Source organism: Coccidioides posadasii, chromosome 1, assembly GCF_018416015.2.
Source record: "Coccidioides posadasii str. Silveira chromosome 1, complete sequence".
Taxonomy (NCBI): Eukaryota; Fungi; Ascomycota; class Eurotiomycetes; order Onygenales; family Onygenaceae; genus Coccidioides; species Coccidioides posadasii.
This window is the reverse complement of record NC_089407.1, coordinates 3,928,169-3,944,295: the sequence shown is the minus strand read 5'-3', so window position 1 is coordinate 3,944,295 and position 16,127 is coordinate 3,928,169. Positions and strand designations below refer to the sequence as shown.

The window sequence follows — 16,127 nt, the reverse complement described above, 5'->3', positions numbered from 1 at the left end:
ATCAATGGTCAAATTTACATCAGCTACATTTAAGCTGTGGGGTCCAGAGAGCGAATCTTGATAAAGCTAACCGCTGAAAAACCTAAATCAGATGTAACTAAAACGAGGCATCCCAATAAAAAGTGCGATAGGATTGGTAATACATAAGCGGGGGTGTCAAGATATAAGAAGGCAACCCAGAGAGGATATATAGGGTACCGAGACTCAAACAAAAGGGGCATATACTGCAGCTTCGACCGTATAACAAACACCCAGAATACACCGAGATGATCCTCCCCCATATCATCTATGTTCAGAGTCAAGTGTTTTCTTTTGCAAGGTGTCCTGGGATATATCAGCGATCTTATCCCTGGCTTCCGACGTGTTCCCTTTCCCTATGGTTAACAGACTATCCTCGCCTTTGGTTGCTTTAGTCTGCTCCGGGAATGCCTCAAATGTATTTATCTGGGCGGCCGACACAGGTCCATTATCAACCTCAGTTATTGCCCGTTGCTGTGGTTTCCTTTGAATGGTCTGTAAATATGGACCAGGTAAATATCCGACCGATCCATCTCTAGCCCGACACCGCCACCATTCGGATGGACTTCCCATTGGATCAGTTTTAGAAAGAACAGCAACAATGTCTCCTTTTCTAACGGCCAGGTCAATCCCCACAGCAGCCTGGGTGCCCGGGGTATAGTCGTACAAAACACGACAAAAGTCCAGCTTGGAAGGATCGATTGGACCAGCTTGGGGGTTAGCGCCAACGGCCATTTCCTGTTGCCGCCTGATTTCAGCTTCCTGAGAGCGTGCCAGGGCCCGGATAAGCTTGCCCATGAGATATGGTAAACCAAAGACGGCTGCTAGAAAGAAAAAGAAGGGCTTTTTTGAAGGGCGTGGTGGGGCGCGAGAATTGTCCGACAGCGTTGCGGAGGACCCACTCTTGTTTAAAAAGGAAGAGAATGCAGAGGGAGTGAGGGATGTCGCATTGGCGGGTAAAGGGCGGCCTGTCAGCCTCGCAAATAGCGTCCTGATCCATCTAAGGATTGTGAAGATCCCCAGCACTGAACCGAGAGTATTGCGAAGGTTGCCGAATTGTTCTGCGACAGAGACCATGGCTGGGGAAAGGGAAATGGTTAGCGTATAATAGGGGAGGATGAGAGAGGAGGATCGTATAGTTACACACCAAAGAATGAGCTATGGGTTGCCATATACGTGCTTTCCAACATTTGCGCGAACCCACCGAACGCTCCCACGATGCTTTCGATCATCTGAAAGGTTGCCTGAGTGCTCTGGTTGAAGGAATTTGTTAAACTATTCGGATCCCCATTTTGCATTCCGCCGTACATCCCTCCATACCCCCCATACATTCCCCCATATCCGCCATATCCGCCGTACATGCTTCCAAAACGAGAATAGGGCGAAGAATAGGAGCTGTAGCCATATCCAGTATACGGACCACTTGCGAGCCTCGATGCCCCATAAGGTGAATAGTTAGACGCGGGTTGACTAATCGCAGAGTTCAAGGTATTAGGGCGAGAGGGAAGGGTCGGCGGCTGCGATGCCGAAGATGTCGTCGGAGCTGTCGCTATCGTTTGGGAAGACGTTCCCGATGCAGGGAGATTAGACGTGTTTGCTGTTGGGCTTGTCGTCAAAGGTGTTCCTGATGTTGAGTGGTAAGCATATGGCGGCGGCAGCAGAAACAACAGATACCAACCTGGTGCGCCAGCAGAATTCGGCCGCTCCCACGGCTTAGGTGGTGACACAGAAGCCATGGAGAAAATCGTTTCTCTCTAATAAGACACCGTGGAGAGCGATGATCGGGAGTAGGAAGGCGAAATCATGCACGAAATAGAAGAAGATGTTGCTCCTTTTAGCAGCAAAAGGGTATGTATAGAGCAAAAGAGTAAAAGAGTACGGCTTTCTCTCTACATAAGACGTGCCTTGTTTTATTTAGATAAGGCAAAGAAAAAAAGGAAAGATAGCTCAACTCAGGCCTCACGCATTGTCGAAATGGTGGTATCTTGAACTTGCAAGGGGGTACTTTGCATGCATGTGGTGTTTCCCCAAGTTTTTTTTTCCGTGGCGGAAACCGAGCAAAGGAAGAGGGGGGCAAACTTAGAGGAAGTTTGGGGCTGGCCCAATAAGCCGAGGATGATGGATGCCGTGAGTCAAGGTCCAACCATATAACTCAAAAAATGCACCAAAAAGTCAGTCCTCTGTACAAAATATAGGGTACCTCAGTACTCCGTACTCCGTAGTTATAAAGCGTTAGATATGAATTTATCACTCTGTAACCAGTAAGGGTTTGTGTCACCTGGTTCAACAATTTAGGTACCTCTGTCCGGAGTTACTACGTACTCCATACAAAGTACAAAGTACTCCGTACACAGCACACAGTAATGCTTCGACACTTTCATATGCTTGCCAAGGCCATGAGTGGCCGGTCCGGGATACATATAGCCCGTACTTAAAGAGCTATAAAAGATGATTCTAAATATAACAGGCACATACGACCATAGGAAGTGGAAAACAGGGCTTCCCGTCCGCTCAGCCGTACTTAAGCCACTTGCCGGCCGGCTAGTAGTTGGGTGGGTGACCACCAGCGAATCCCGGCTGTTGTATGTTTTTTTTGAGATCTTTGTCATTTTCTTTTTGGATCGGTAGACTATAATGGACTTAGGTGGACAGTTGGATATACGACAGGCACATACGACCATAGGAAGTAGAGAACAGGGCTTCCCGTCCGCTCAGCCGTACTTAACCTACTTGCCGGCTGGCTAGTAGTTGGGTGGGTGACCACCAGCGAATCCCGGCTGTTGTATGTTTTTTTATTTTTCACTTCAACTCCTTACATTCATAAAATTGCCACTATTGACAAACTTGTCCAGGATTCTGCTGTTTTGGCATATGCAAAAGAGGTGCTGGTGTCCAGAACTACTAGTAAGCCTGTCTGACTAGCTAATGAGGAACATCACCTTTCCATTGCTCAATCATCTACTCCGTATTTCCCACTAAACAGCGCCTGTTTCATCAATCTCTATACATCTGCACCATTGGTTTTAGCCCATTAGCCAACAACTAGGCTAGCCATAAAAAGTTGCCTTATTTTTTGGTGTAGGCTGCTTCCTTAACTTATGTTATCAAAGCCAAGCTACAACTGCGATACATCATGTTAAATAAAGGTCATCTTTCAGTGGCAGGACCATCATTTGAATTGCGTGAAGTTTCAAATGAAAGGTCCATCCAGGAGTTTAACCATTTTGATTCGGTGCATGTATGTGATTTTGCATTTAAAACTTACGCAGCTGGTGCTGGACAACAGTATGGTTGGTTCTCGGTCTTTGTGTGTTAGAGATGATTATTTCGCAATTGGATACACATAAGGCTTGCTGTTTGCTTTTCTTCCGTCTTTTAGTTCTTGGCTTTCTTGAGCTATAGTTTTTGCTTTTGATAGTTTGTCTGTAGCCACTAGCTAAGAGAGCAAGAATCATCGCAGTCAAGGTCCCTGATGCGCAGGTTAGCAGAGCCTATAGTGCTGTTATTTTGTGGGCTTCAATGGGTCGTCCAGGATGCGAGGAGGAAACGCATTCTCGGCAGGGCGGTTATTAACTTCAGTGTTGGGGGTCCCACATCAGCGGCTACCAATAATGCTTTGATCGCAGCCCATAATGCTGGTGTTTTCATGGTTGCTGCCGCTGGAAATGATGGTGTATGTTCCAACTGACGTGATGATAAGTCTCCCTCTGGTTAAACCATGCTGACAATTAGGATATAGGACAATGCCTTGACCTACACTTCAGGCTGTGCTCACAGTATTTGCGTGCCAAACCTCGGAACTGCCAACTAACCGTGTCCAGCTTGTGCCCCGAGGCGGACGCCATCCCAAGATTGGGTCAATACTACCCAACAAAATAGGCCCCAATTCGATTCCGGCCTTACACAGTCCGGGATCTTCGTAGCCAGGTAGCCGTAACATGTCAACGGAATGCGCAGCTCAGATTCCTGGATAGTATCAAGCATAGTTACCTTTTTGTTTTTTTACGAAGCGGGGCGGAATCAGCAAAGACAAGGTAGAATACATAGTGAGTTACATTTGCCCACTTGTATTGAGAATGAGCGCCCAAAATGCTAAACCAAAGAAATGACTTGCATGAGTATATCGCACGGAGTCCAGTTTTGATTGAAATCAGATAACTATATCAATTATGCATGCCCCAGGGTCCAATGGCAGTTCTGCATAGAGCCTTTAGGAGCAATTGCTCCGAAGAAACGATTAGTTATGTAACTACTCTGTAGAATCTTCAAATCCGAAGAGCCTCGCCCCCGTGAATAACAAGCAATATTCAATTCCAATAACCAACTAATTCCCTCGAGAACTGCCTTGTTACTTCAAGCTCTCATCATGCACCTCCCATTCCTTAGCTCTGGTCCAAAGCCAGCTATGATAGGCGTATCAACCCTCAGCTCCAAGTCATTCGCACCCTATGGAACAGTGATCTCTCCCCCTTTGCCAAATGACCTGGTCGCTGCACCCTCTCATCTTCCCTCTTTGCCCTCGAAGCCCACGGAGCCAACCCTCGTTAATCAAGGGTATGCAATAAAATACAGTCCTGTCTCACCTATGGAAAACAGCTACGGCACCGGTGGGGAAGCTCGACAGCCAGCTTCACCGCGTATAAGTCTGTTCTCATGTTTCCCTCGGAAATTGCGGGAATCTGGCGATTCGTCCGCAAGGCTACTGTTTGATGTACAGGTCTTGGAGAGGCATCCATATACATCACAGACTTTTATTCCTCTTTCTACTAGTTCTCGAGGCCGTGGCAATGGATCGCGCGATGCCAACAGCCCCTCTACGACAATACGTAACGATGCTATCTATTTGATCATTGTGGCGCCTAGTTTAACTGGCCAAACTGTTACGGTTACAGTAAAAGCGAAGGACGACCATGCAGGCCTCGCTACCATACGGGATCCTCCGGATTTGTCAAATTTGCAGGCATTTATCGCAAAGCCCGGGCAGGCAATTACGTATGCAACCGGGACATGGCATGCTCCAATGGTGGTCTTGGGCGAGAAGAGGATCGATTTTGTTGTGATTCAATTTATGAATGGAGTCGAAGACGATGATTGTCAAATTGTTACTTTCGATGGAATTGCCGTGGGTATCCCAGACCCTGCCATTAACCAGAAAAGCCGGGCAAGGCTCTGATTCATGGCTTTCACCACCCCAATTAACGCAAATGATAATGGTTATTGGCGAGTTCTACTCGCGAAAGAAAGCTAAATGGCAGTGCCACATGTCTCTAGTGGCTTGTGATAATGCTTCCAACACATTATCTTCTATTAAGACGTGAGCATGGTACTAAAAGAGCCAAAACCAGTTTGTAGGCGACAAGTGTCTGTCTGCGAGTAAAACCGATTTGGTCGATGGTTATTCGCAAGGTCTAGTATAGTAGGTTAATCCGGTATGCAAAGACAATCATATACATCGCTGAAGGCGAATTTTACCCGTGGGAACATAGCGCCTTTAAGGCCTCTGACAACATGGGCCCGAAGAGTTTCTGGCAGAGTGGAATCGCAACGATGGGTCTCTCGCTTGTTTTCGACGGGACGGCCTGCTGCATCGTGTAAATATAATGCCCTGTGCCCGCATCCGATAGACGTGGAAGCGATTAACTCCTCCAGAAACGACGAGCCGCTTCGAAGTTGCGCGAAGGGTGTGGACGCGCACCACTTGTAGGAGCTAATCGCTGGCGATACAGCCTATATGAAGCGGACGGAATGAAGGCGCAGAGGGTGTCGCTTCATGATTTGACCGACACTATTGCGCTCCTTTCGCGTTCTCTAGCCTCTGGTTGTGACGACATCAGCGATATGTCGTTCAATACTGACTCCGCTACATCTATAACACTCTGCGGCACACCGGCAAGGCGGGCAACCTTGAGAGCATGGGAGTTCCGGTTCACGCCTCGTTGCAGCTTATGGATGAATGAAAATGATCCATCCGTGTCCTCAACGATGCTCGTGCAATAGCGGCCCAAATTTTCAAAATTAGAAGTCATCTCCGCCAAAGAATGGAAGTGCGTTGCGAACAGCGTGCGGCACTTGCTTACATCATGCAAATGTTGGAGGCATGCAAATCCTATGGCGATGCCGTCTTCGGGTGCTGTTCCTCGGCCCACTTCATCCATTATCACAAATGACCGTCGCGAAGCATGTTTTAGAATCGCAGCAGTCTCAAGCATTTCAACCATAAAGGTGGACTGATCACGAAAGAGGTCGTCAGCAGCACCAATACGACTAAAAATCTGGTCAACCATCCCAAGTTCTGCATATTCAGCAGGTACAAAGGAGCCGACTTGAGCGAGAATAGTTATCAATGCATTTTGCCGTAAAAATGTGCTTTTCCCGGCCATGTTTGGACCCGTAATGAGCCATATCCTCTCCTGTCCGCCTATGAAACAGTCGTTGTTCACAAATGGCCTCCCTTTCTCTTCGAGTCCAAGCTTAACGGTAGGGTGTCGTCCCCCAATAATTTTATGGGAATACCCCATATTCAAAATCGGTCGAGTCAGCCGCTGTTCTCGAGCTAATGAAGCGAACGAGCATGCCACGTCGAGCTCGTCTAAGACTGCCGCGTTCCGGCGCAATTTGACTAGGTTGCGAATGACATCCTCTCGCAAGCTTTTGAAAATTCGCTGCTCCTCAGAACGAATTTGTAGCTTCATTTCATCGATCCGAGCACCAAGCTTCGTCCAAGACGGCAAATGGAATGAGCGCGTCGATTTTGAAGATGAAACGGTGCGATGGACTCCAAGAACATCAAGGGATTGTGCCATGGCCTTTGAGCCTTTCATATGCACGATGTGACCTAAACCAGGAGTCCATTTTAGACATAAGCTAGCTGTGTTTGAGTCCTTACGCAATCTATCCGTTAACGATGCCTTCTCCGCATATAGTGACTCTAAAGACTTGTGTAGCCTTTGCAAGGTGACACTTGCATCACGCTGCATAATCCAAGAATTTTGTTCATCAGCTTCTGAATCACTTAGATCCTTGGACTTGCCTGTTCTCTGGGACTTGACCCTCTTGGGCATAGATTCTAGATCCTCAAGTGAGCCCTCGTTTGCAATAACTTCGTGAGCAAGAGCTGCCGCATCTGCGGCATCCTCTTCCTCCATGCGCTGCTTCCGTAACAAAGCCTCCTCGTCAATAGTCTGTAGTATTCGTCTTGATAGGGCTTCCGGGCCATGCATGGTAAGCCGCTCGACCATTGAGTACAGGGTTCTGCGAGGCGTGGAACCCACTTTTTCCGCCTGCTTATTATTTTCCAACCGTTCCAGTATGACAGACCTTATTCGGCTTGATGCATCGATAGCCCTTGATAAGCATAAGATATCATCTGCGTCTCCCCTCCCCAACGAAAATTTTTGCACGAGCCTTTGAGCGTCATAACTTCGTTTCAAAAGGCTAGTAATACTTTCTTCCAACTCGATGTCTTCAATGAATTCGGATACAAGATCCAAACGCTCGTTGATAACCGGCAAGGACGCCGAAGGCGAAGCTAGGCAATTTGTTCAATACGCACGTGCAATATAACGTTTGGGTAGATGTATGAATACGTACTTAACCTATCTCTGAGGAGCCGAGCGCCACTCTTGGTTGACGTTCTTCGGACGGCGTGTAAGAGGCTCCCTTTTCCTAACCCATCGCGAGCAGTTTCTAGTATTTCGAGCCCTTTAAGGCTGTTTCGATCGATAGCCATTGTCTCCTCTAGATGCTTGCGACGCGGTGCCTGTAGCTTCACTCCCACCCCTTGCATCTGAACCTGAACATATTCCAAGAGTATATGACAAGCTGCTGTTTCTTCCACAGTGAAGGTTGCCGCCAATTCACGTGGAATCGGAGTTTCAAAGCATTCACTCCAGTCGCACATGGGTTTAATATCTTGTGAGCGGAAGCATGTAAGAAGACGATGATCCTGCCCTACTAAATTTTGCATTTCTTGCTTGAGGGAATCATTGAGTCGTTCGTCAAGTATTATCTCTTTGGCGCCAATCCTGGAGAGCGCCGATGGTAGCATCAGCCGGGTTGTATACTGAGTGAAAAAGTCGCCTGTCGACAGATCCAGCCATGACAGGCCAACAGGGTGGGAATGGCTTGAGTTGAAGAGCTGGTTGGGGGAAGGTCTTGCCATAGCTTTTGTCTCCTTCTGCATATCACTAGTGTTGACATATAAAGCAAGAAGAAAGTTGTTCTCATAATGATCCATGAATTTTTCATCAATAAGAGTCCCAGGGGTTACAATTCTGGCGACCTTCCGGTCAAACATCAAGCCACCTGACTTGGCCTTTTCTGTTACGTTGTTTGTAAATTCCTCACTTATTGCGACGTACTTTTGCAGATCCTGAACTAGAATTTTGAGGAAACGGTCAAGTTGGTAAAAAGGAAATCCGGCCATTGGCACAGACCCTCCGCTTGTCTTCTTGCATGCAAGTTTCAGGTTAAGGAGAGGCGCAAACTCTTCTGCTTGCTCAAAATATAGCTGCACACCATATTAGATATGTATTTGGGAAGTGAGAAGATAGAGGTTGAACTGCTTGCCTCATAGAAGCCTCCCACACGTGTCAACAAAACACAGTTTTTGAACTTCAGCATATTATTTTTCGCGCCCTGAATGACGGAAGGGTATTGAGGAGAATCATTCGTCGCTGTCAACGGGGTCTCAAGTGATCCCAGGCGACCCTGAGCGAGGTCCTTGAGCTTTATTGAGGCTTTCGTCTTCGCCCCTCGGCATGATGACTGGCGGATGACACTTCGGCTAAACACTTCGTGTCCGGACAAGGCGCAAATGGTGCTAGTAGGGGAATGCCGGAAAGGCGGCACTCTCAACGTTCGGGCATTGCGCACGATAGCCCTCATCATCCCCTGAAAATGCTGGTGTGAGCGGGTGAAATCCTGGCCCAGCTCAGACGCGAGCGAACGCGTTCTTTGAGCGAAGCGGATGCGTTTGATTGAATTTGCTTATGTAACTAAAACACACTGACTGACTGCCAGGCCCTGAGCTGGGGAAGTTCATAGGGCGAACTCGCGAACTTAGCTGACTAGCGCGTTATTGCCACATTTTTCCGCCTTCGCCCTAAAAGCAAATTGCTTCGACTCAAGCCGGTACAGTCCCGCCGATAACCTACCTGCTTTTCTTGACTTCCTCCACCGCTGGCTTGCGAGTGCATAAAACAGCGGATGGATGATCTTTCTTTTTAATAAAACGAACCTATGTGGAGATTAATATCCCCCAGTTAATCTCAGCTTGTCCGTTGAGAAACCCATCGTCAGACGACCGCGAGGATGGCGGACCCAAACAATGTGTCGCAATACAAATATTCGGCGATGTCCAACCTGGTCCTCCAGGCGGATAGACGCTTTGTCACTCGCCGAACAGATGAAGTTACGGGTGACCCGGAATCACTTGCCGGCCGGATTAGCATCAGGGACATGGGAACGCACTCTGCGCTTTCAGAAGCTCCGAAGCCCAAAAAGCAGATTGGTCTGAAGGACGTCGAACGTGGCTCTATTCGAGAAGGCGAAGATGTCTTACAAAGGGAACAGAAGAAAAGAAAGCGAGGGGACCAAGCTCAACTGCGTGGAGTGGGCATTTTATCTGCTGCCGACGCTCTTGTCGAGGGTCTTAAGTATAGACCTAGGACTCTGGCCACTCGAGAGACCTACAACCTTATTCTTACGATGACTGCCAATAGTCTTGGGGATGTCCCACACGAGGTTGTTCGAAGCGCTGCTGACGCCATATTGGAGGTGCTTAAGGACGAAAATATGAAGGATTTCGACAAGAAAAAGGAGATTGACGACCTCATGGGCGTGTCTATGGGGCCCAAGGAGTTTAATGAGCTAGTAAACTTGGGCAAAAAGATAACCGATTATGACGCGCACGACGAAGAGGAAAACAGAACGGCTCTTGAGGGTGCCGAGGATGGTGAGGAATTGGATGAGCGCCAAGGTGTTGCTGTGGTGTTTGATGAGTCGGACGAAGAAGAAGAAGGCCTCAGAGCGGATTTAGAAGTGCGAGATGATGTCGATATTTCCGAGGGAGAAGAAGTCTCTGACCAAGAGGATCGACCAGATACGACCGTCTCCACAGCCGACAGGACACCTGATGGAATAAGTTCTGCGGATGACCAGATGGTTTTAGATGGAGATAACGAGCTATCGTCGGGAACTAAGGCTGACATCACGACGAAGTTAGTTCCCGTTCGGGAGATCGATGCGTACTGGCTTCAACGACAGATCGGCTCCGTATATGCTGATGCCCACATACAACACGAGAAATCTCAAGAAGCTTTTAGAATCATGAGTGAATTATCGGAAGACGGGACAGAAAAAGCGTTACGAGAAGTTGAGAACGATTTGATGGATCTTTTTGATTATGAACACCCAAATCTGGTGGCGAAGCTAGTCGTCAATCGGGACAGGGTAGTATGGATAACTAAATGGAGAAGAGTTGCGGAAGATACCGATGCTAGAAAGCTTGTCGAAAGAGAAATGATTGAAGCTGGCCATCGTTCCATTTTTAACGAACTTCGAGGGAAAGATGAAGATGGATCCGAACGAGCCGCAAAGAAGATGAAGGTTGACCTAATGGATGTTGATATACCAACAGGCGCCGAAGATGTTAAGCCCAAACAGGAGGATGCCATGTTGATGGGCGGGCTGCAACCTCGGAAATTAATTAACCTCGAAGATCTAGCTTTTGACCAGGGCAACCATCTGATGACAAACCCGAATGTAAAGCTTCCTCAAGGCTCAACAAAGCGAACCTTTAAAGGATACGAGGAGATTCATGTTCCTGCCCCCAAGGCAAGGAGAGAACCAGGGGATGAGCCGAATATTCCAACCTCGGAGCTTCCTGAGTGGGCCAGGATTGGCTTTGGAAGCGCCAGACAGTTAAACCGCATTCAAACGAAGTGTTTCCCTGCGGCATTCCACGGAGATGGAAATATGCTCGTTTGCGCCCCAACAGGTTCCGGAAAGACGAACGTCGCTATGCTTACAATGTTACGTGAAATTGGCAAAAACCGAAATCAGGATACCGGTGAAATCATGCTTGACGATTTTAAAATTGTCTACATTGCACCTTTAAAGGCCTTGGTTCAAGAACAAGTCGGCAATTTTGGAAAGAGGTTGGAACCTTATGGTATAAAGGTTTCCGAACTCACAGGAGATCGCCAACTGACAAAACAACAAATTGCGGAGACTCAAGTTATCGTTACGACGCCAGAAAAGTGGGATATTATCACGCGAAAGGCTACGGATACAAGCTACACGAGGCTTGTGCGACTAGTAATCATCGATGAAATCCACTTACTTCACGATGACAGAGGCCCAGTTCTGGAGAGTATAGTCAGCAGGACAATTCGGCGGACTGAACAGACTGGAGATCCAGTTCGTCTTGTTGGACTCAGCGCTACGTTACCAAACTACCGTGATGTCGGCAGTTTTCTCCGCGTTGATCCTATCAGTGGTCTTTTTCATTTTGATGGCTCCTATAGGCCATGTCCATTAAAGCAAGAATTCATTGGGGTGACCGAGAAAAAGGCCATTAAGCAACTGAAGACTATGAACGATGTTTGCTATAACAAAGTCCTTGAACAGGTTGGAACAAACAAAAACCAAATGTTAATATTCGTCCACTCGAGAAAAGATACTGCAAAGACCGCCAGGTATATACGGGATAAAGCTGTTGAAATGGAAACCATTGGGCAGATCTTGCGCAGCGATGCGGCAAGCAGGGCTATCTTAGCAGAGGAAGCCGAAAGCGTGAACGACCCGTCACTAAAAGACTTGATGCCGTACGGGTTTGGCATTCATCATGCCGGTATGAGTAAGGTGGACAGAACTTCCGTTGAGGATCTCTTCGCAGATGGCAGCTTGCAGGTTCTTGTGTGTACTGCAACATTGGCGTGGGGTGTTAACCTTCCAGCCCATACTGTCATCATTAAAGGAACTCAAGTTTACTCACCAGAGAAGGGAAGCTGGGTTGAATTAAGCCCTCAAGATGTCCTACAGATGCTAGGGAGAGCGGGCCGGCCACAGTACGACTCGTTCGGTGAAGGCATCATCATCACAACACAGGGGGAGTTACAATATTACCTGTCACTGCTAAATCAGCAACTACCGATTGAAAGTCAGCTGATGAGCAAACTCGCGGATAATTTGAACGCAGAAGTTGTGTTGGGAAATGTCCGTAGCCGCGACGAGGGCGTTGAATGGCTGGGATATACTTACTTATTCGTAAGAATGCTGCGCTCTCCAGGCCTCTATAGCGTCGGCGCGGACTATGAGGGTGATGAAGCCCTTGAGCAAAGGCGCGTCGATTTAATACATTCGGCAGCCACTGTGCTCGGGAATGCCGGTCTCGTCAAATACGACAAGCAAAGCGGAAAGCTTCAGTCTACGGAACTCGGCCGGATTGCCTCTCATTATTATATAACACACAACTCAATGCTTACCTATAACCGTCACCTCCAATCGATGATATCAACCATTGACCTCTTCCGTATATTCTCTTTAAGCGACGAGTTCAAGTATATTCCAGTTCGCCAAGACGAGAAGCTAGAGCTGGCAAAGTTGCTTGGTCGCGTCCCTATTCCGGTAAAGGAGGGTATTGAAGAGCCACACGCAAAAATCAATGTTTTGTTGCAAGCTTTCATTTCTCGTTTGAAACTTGAAGGCCTCGCTCTCATGGCGGACATGGTTTACGTCACGCAATCTGCTGGTCGCATTCTTCGAGCAATATTCGAGATAACTCTTAGGAAAGGCTGGTCGTCCGTCGCGAAAACGGCTCTCGATCTGTGCAAAATGGCAGAGAAACGGATGTGGCCAACAATGTCTCCTCTTCGCCAGTTCCCAACTTGTCCTCGTGAAATCATTCAGAAAGCTGAGCGAATTGACGTCCCGTGGTCAAGCTATTTCGATCTTGATCCTCCTCGGATGGGGGAGTTACTTGGCATGCCCAAGGCCGGCCGAACAGTATGTGACCTAGTTGCAAAATTCCCTCGCCTGGACATGCAAGCTCAGGTGCAGCCAATGACGCGTTCCATGCTTCGCGTTGAGCTTACGATAACGCCAAACTTTGTCTGGGACGATTTACTACATGGTAACGCTGAGAGCTTTTGGATTATCGTTGAAGATTGCGATGGAGAAGACATACTATTCTATGATCAATTTGTGCTTCGAAGGGAATTTGCGACAGGGGAGATGAATGAACATCTAGTGGAGTTTACTGTGCCCATAACTGAGCCAATGCCGCCGAACTATTTTATCTCGCTGTCTTCCGATCGTTGGATGCATTCAGAAACTAAAATTGCCGTGGCTTTCCAAAAACTGATTCTTCCCGAAAGATTCCCCCCCCATACTCCGCTGTTGGATATGCAACGAGTGCCGATCAAAGCCCTAAAACGACCGGAGTATCAGGCCTTGTACCCGAATTGGGAGCATTTCAACAAGGTTCAGACTCAAGTCTTCAAGTCACTATTTGACTCTGACGACAATGTATTCGTCGGGGCACCCACGGGTAGCGGGAAAACGGTGTGCGCTGAATTTGCTTTGCTTCGCCATTGGGCGAACCCCGGTGCTGGAAAAGCGGTTTACATTGCTCCTTTCCAGGAGTTAGTTGATCAACGTCTCGTTGACTGGCAAGGTAGACTCAAAAGTATCAGCGGCGGCAAGGTGATTTCAAAACTTATCGGAGAGACTACGGCGGATCTTAGAATCCTCGATCGCGCAGACCTTGTCCTGGCCACACCTATTCAATGGGATGTGGTTTCACGGCTATGGCAGCGCCGAAAAAATGTCCAAGCCGTCGAATTACTTATTGCAGATGAGTTACATATGTTAGGTGGCCAAGGCGGTTACGTATATGAAGTGGTGGTTTCCCGAATGCACTACATCGCCCTCCAGACAGAAAGCAACCTTCGTATTGTTGGTTTAGGTGTCCCGCTGTCGAATGCGCGCGACCTCGGGGAGTGGCTGGGAGCTAAAAAGCACACTATTTACAATTTCAGCCCCCATGCCAGGCCAGTGCCTCTTGAGCTACATCTCCAGTCTTTCACTATCCCCCATTTTCCGTCGCTCATGCTTGCGATGGCAAGGCCTGCCTATTCGTCTATTCTGCAGCTGTCTCCCTCCAAACCTGCGTTGGTGTTCGTTCCTACTCGCAAACAAACTCGCTCAACGGCTTTAGATTTAGTGGCCGCTTGTATCGCGGATAATGCTGAGGATCGGTTTCTCCATACCGAAATTGAGCAAATTGCACCCCTACTCGAACGTATTGACGAGCGGGCCTTGGCAGAGTCTTTGTCTCACGGTATTGGTTATTACCATGAGGCACTTAGCAAAAGCGATAAGCGTATCGTTTCTCACCTGTTCAACATTGGCGCAATCCAGGTCATGCTAGCCTCGCGGGATGTGTGCTGGGAAATCGAATTCACAGCCCACCTTGTCATCATAATGAATACTCAGTTCTTTGACGGCCGAGAGCATAGATATATCGACTATCCAGTTAGCGAAATCCTTCAAATGTTTGGAAGGGCTTCCCGTCCGTTGGATGATAGGAGCGGGAAAGGCGTGCTGATGGTCCCTGCGGTAAGGCGGGATTACTATAAAAAGTTTCTCAATGAAGCTCTGCCAATGGAAAGTCACTTACAAATCTATCTACACGATGCCTTTGTGACAGAGATTAGCACGAAGACTATCACTTCTACCCAGGATGCCGTGGATTGGATGACCTATACCTACTTTTATCGACGTCTCTTGGCAAATCCGAGCTATTACGGACTAAGTGACCTGAGCCATGAAGGCCTTAGCGCGTTTTTGTCCGAGCTTGTGGAAAATACATTGAAGGAACTTGCAGAAGCGAGGATTATCGATCTAGATGAGGAGGACGACACGGTGTCGCCCCTTAACGCGGCAATGATCGCTGCATATTACAATATCTCTTTCATCACGATGCAAACTTTCCTCCTTTCCTTGACTGCGCGAACGAAACTTAAAGGGATCCTCGAAATTGTTACGTCTGCCACCGAATTCGAGAGTATCCAGGTGCGGCGGCATGAAGAGCATATTCTCCGTCGCATATACGATCGTGTTCCGGTGAAAATGTCTGAGCCAACTTATGACTCGCCTCATTTCAAGGCGTTTGTCCTATTGCAAGCGCATTTCTCACGAATGCAGCTTCCTATAGATCTAGGAAGAGACCTGGAGGTCATCTTAGACAAAGTTCTTAATCTTCTTAGTGCCTGCGTCGACGTACTCTCTTCTGAAGGTCATTTGAATGCCATGAACGCCATGGAAATGTCTCAGATGGTCGTGCAAGCAATGTGGGACAGAGACAGCCCATTGAAGCAAATTCCACACTTTGGCCCCGAGGCGATCAAAGTCGCCAACGAGTTCAAGTATAGCTACCCTTTCCAGTTCCCTGATAGTTCATCAGTAACTAACTGTGGCCCTTCACGCAGGATCCGAGACATTTTCGAGTTCATGGAAGCCATGGACCCAGCAGAGAATAAGGACTATGCTTCTTTAATCAAGCGCCTTGGGCTTGATAACAAGCAACTTGCCCAGGTCGCGGCATTCACAAATGACAAATATCCAAGCATCGATTTAGATTTCACACTCTTGGATGAGGATAGCATCGTTGCCGGGGAGCCAGCGTATGTAAAGGTCAAATTGGAGCGAGAAACGGACGAAGAAGAACCCGATACTACGGTTTCAGCGCCATTCTATCCCGGAAAGAAAGCAGAAAATTGGTGGCTGCTGGTTGGCGAAGAGAAAACAAGTAGTCTGCTTGCCATCAAACGAGTGACTGTTGGGAAGAAATTGGAGATCAAGCTAGAATACATCGTGCCTAGGCCCGGAGAGCACGAACTCACTCTTTATCTGATGAGCGACAGCTATGTTGGTGTCGATCAGGATCCAACTTTTAAGATCACTGCTGCGGAGGGAATGGATGAGGACGAGGAAGATGAAGAAGATGACTAGGGCCGCTCTATGCAAGCATTTCTATGATTTCAATCCTAGACTGTATTATGACCTTCGGGGACCCGCATGAAATCTCTGGGCGGAGTTCAATG

General features: G+C 47.9%; 5 protein-coding genes across 5 annotated transcripts; 3 read left to right on the top strand and 2 right to left on the bottom strand.

Moving 5' to 3' along the window:
• Window positions 1-37: 37 nt before the first annotated feature.
• PEX13 (Peroxisomal membrane protein PAS20) lies at window positions 38-2,063 on the bottom strand. Its single transcript, XM_003070681.2, has 3 exons — window positions 1,697-2,063; window positions 1,166-1,642; window positions 38-1,097 (listed from the first exon to the last, which is right to left on the bottom strand). The coding sequence occupies exons 1-3, from the start codon at window positions 1,752-1,754 to the stop codon at window positions 283-285; spliced, it is 1,350 nt and encodes a 449-aa protein (XP_003070727.2). The 5' UTR covers window positions 1,755-2,063; the 3' UTR covers window positions 38-282.
• A 1,427-nt stretch (window positions 2,064-3,490) lies between these two features.
• SUB2_1 (Suppressor of the cold-sensitive snRNP biogenesis mutant brr1-1) lies at window positions 3,491-3,829 on the top strand (the record flags this gene model as incomplete). Its single annotated transcript, XM_066123453.1, has 2 exons — window positions 3,491-3,691; window positions 3,758-3,829. 2 exons carry the CDS (start codon window positions 3,491-3,493, stop codon window positions 3,827-3,829), a joined length of 273 nt encoding a protein of 90 aa, XP_065979527.1.
• Window positions 3,830-4,384: 555 nt separating this feature from the next.
• DAL3 (Ureidoglycolate lyase) lies at window positions 4,385-5,191 on the top strand (the record flags this gene model as incomplete). The annotated part of the gene is made up of 1 exon (XM_003070683.1): window positions 4,385-5,191. The coding sequence occupies one exon, from the start codon at window positions 4,385-4,387 to the stop codon at window positions 5,189-5,191; it is 807 nt and encodes a 268-aa protein (XP_003070729.1).
• A 595-nt stretch (window positions 5,192-5,786) lies between these two features.
• MSH1 (DNA mismatch repair ATPase msh1) lies at window positions 5,787-8,443 on the bottom strand (the record flags this gene model as incomplete). The annotated part of the gene is made up of 2 exons (XM_003070684.2): window positions 5,787-7,546; window positions 7,609-8,443. The coding sequence occupies 2 exons, from the start codon at window positions 8,441-8,443 to the stop codon at window positions 5,787-5,789; spliced, it is 2,595 nt and encodes an 864-aa protein (XP_003070730.2).
• An 887-nt stretch (window positions 8,444-9,330) lies between these two features.
• BRR2 (DEIH-box ATPase) lies at window positions 9,331-16,035 on the top strand (the record flags this gene model as incomplete). Its single annotated transcript, XM_066123452.1, has 1 exon — window positions 9,331-16,035. The coding sequence occupies one exon, from the start codon at window positions 9,331-9,333 to the stop codon at window positions 16,033-16,035; it is 6,705 nt and encodes a 2,234-aa protein (XP_065979526.1).
• Between the last annotated feature and the right edge of the window lie 92 nt (window positions 16,036-16,127).

Bases quoted from the DNA above. Each gene is read 5' to 3' on its own strand.
- PEX13 (XM_003070681.2), bottom strand. From the start codon at position 1,754: ATGGCTTCTGTGTCACCACCTAAGCCGTGGGAGCGGCCGAATTCTGCT. The intron at 1,643-1,696 runs GTTGGTATCTGT...ACTCAACATCAG, and splicing joins GAATTCTGCTGGCGCACCAG to GAACACCTTTGACGACAAGC. The intron at 1,098-1,165 runs GTGTGTAACTAT...CCCTTTCCCCAG, and splicing joins AACCCATAGCTCATTCTTTG to CCATGGTCTCTGTCGCAGAA.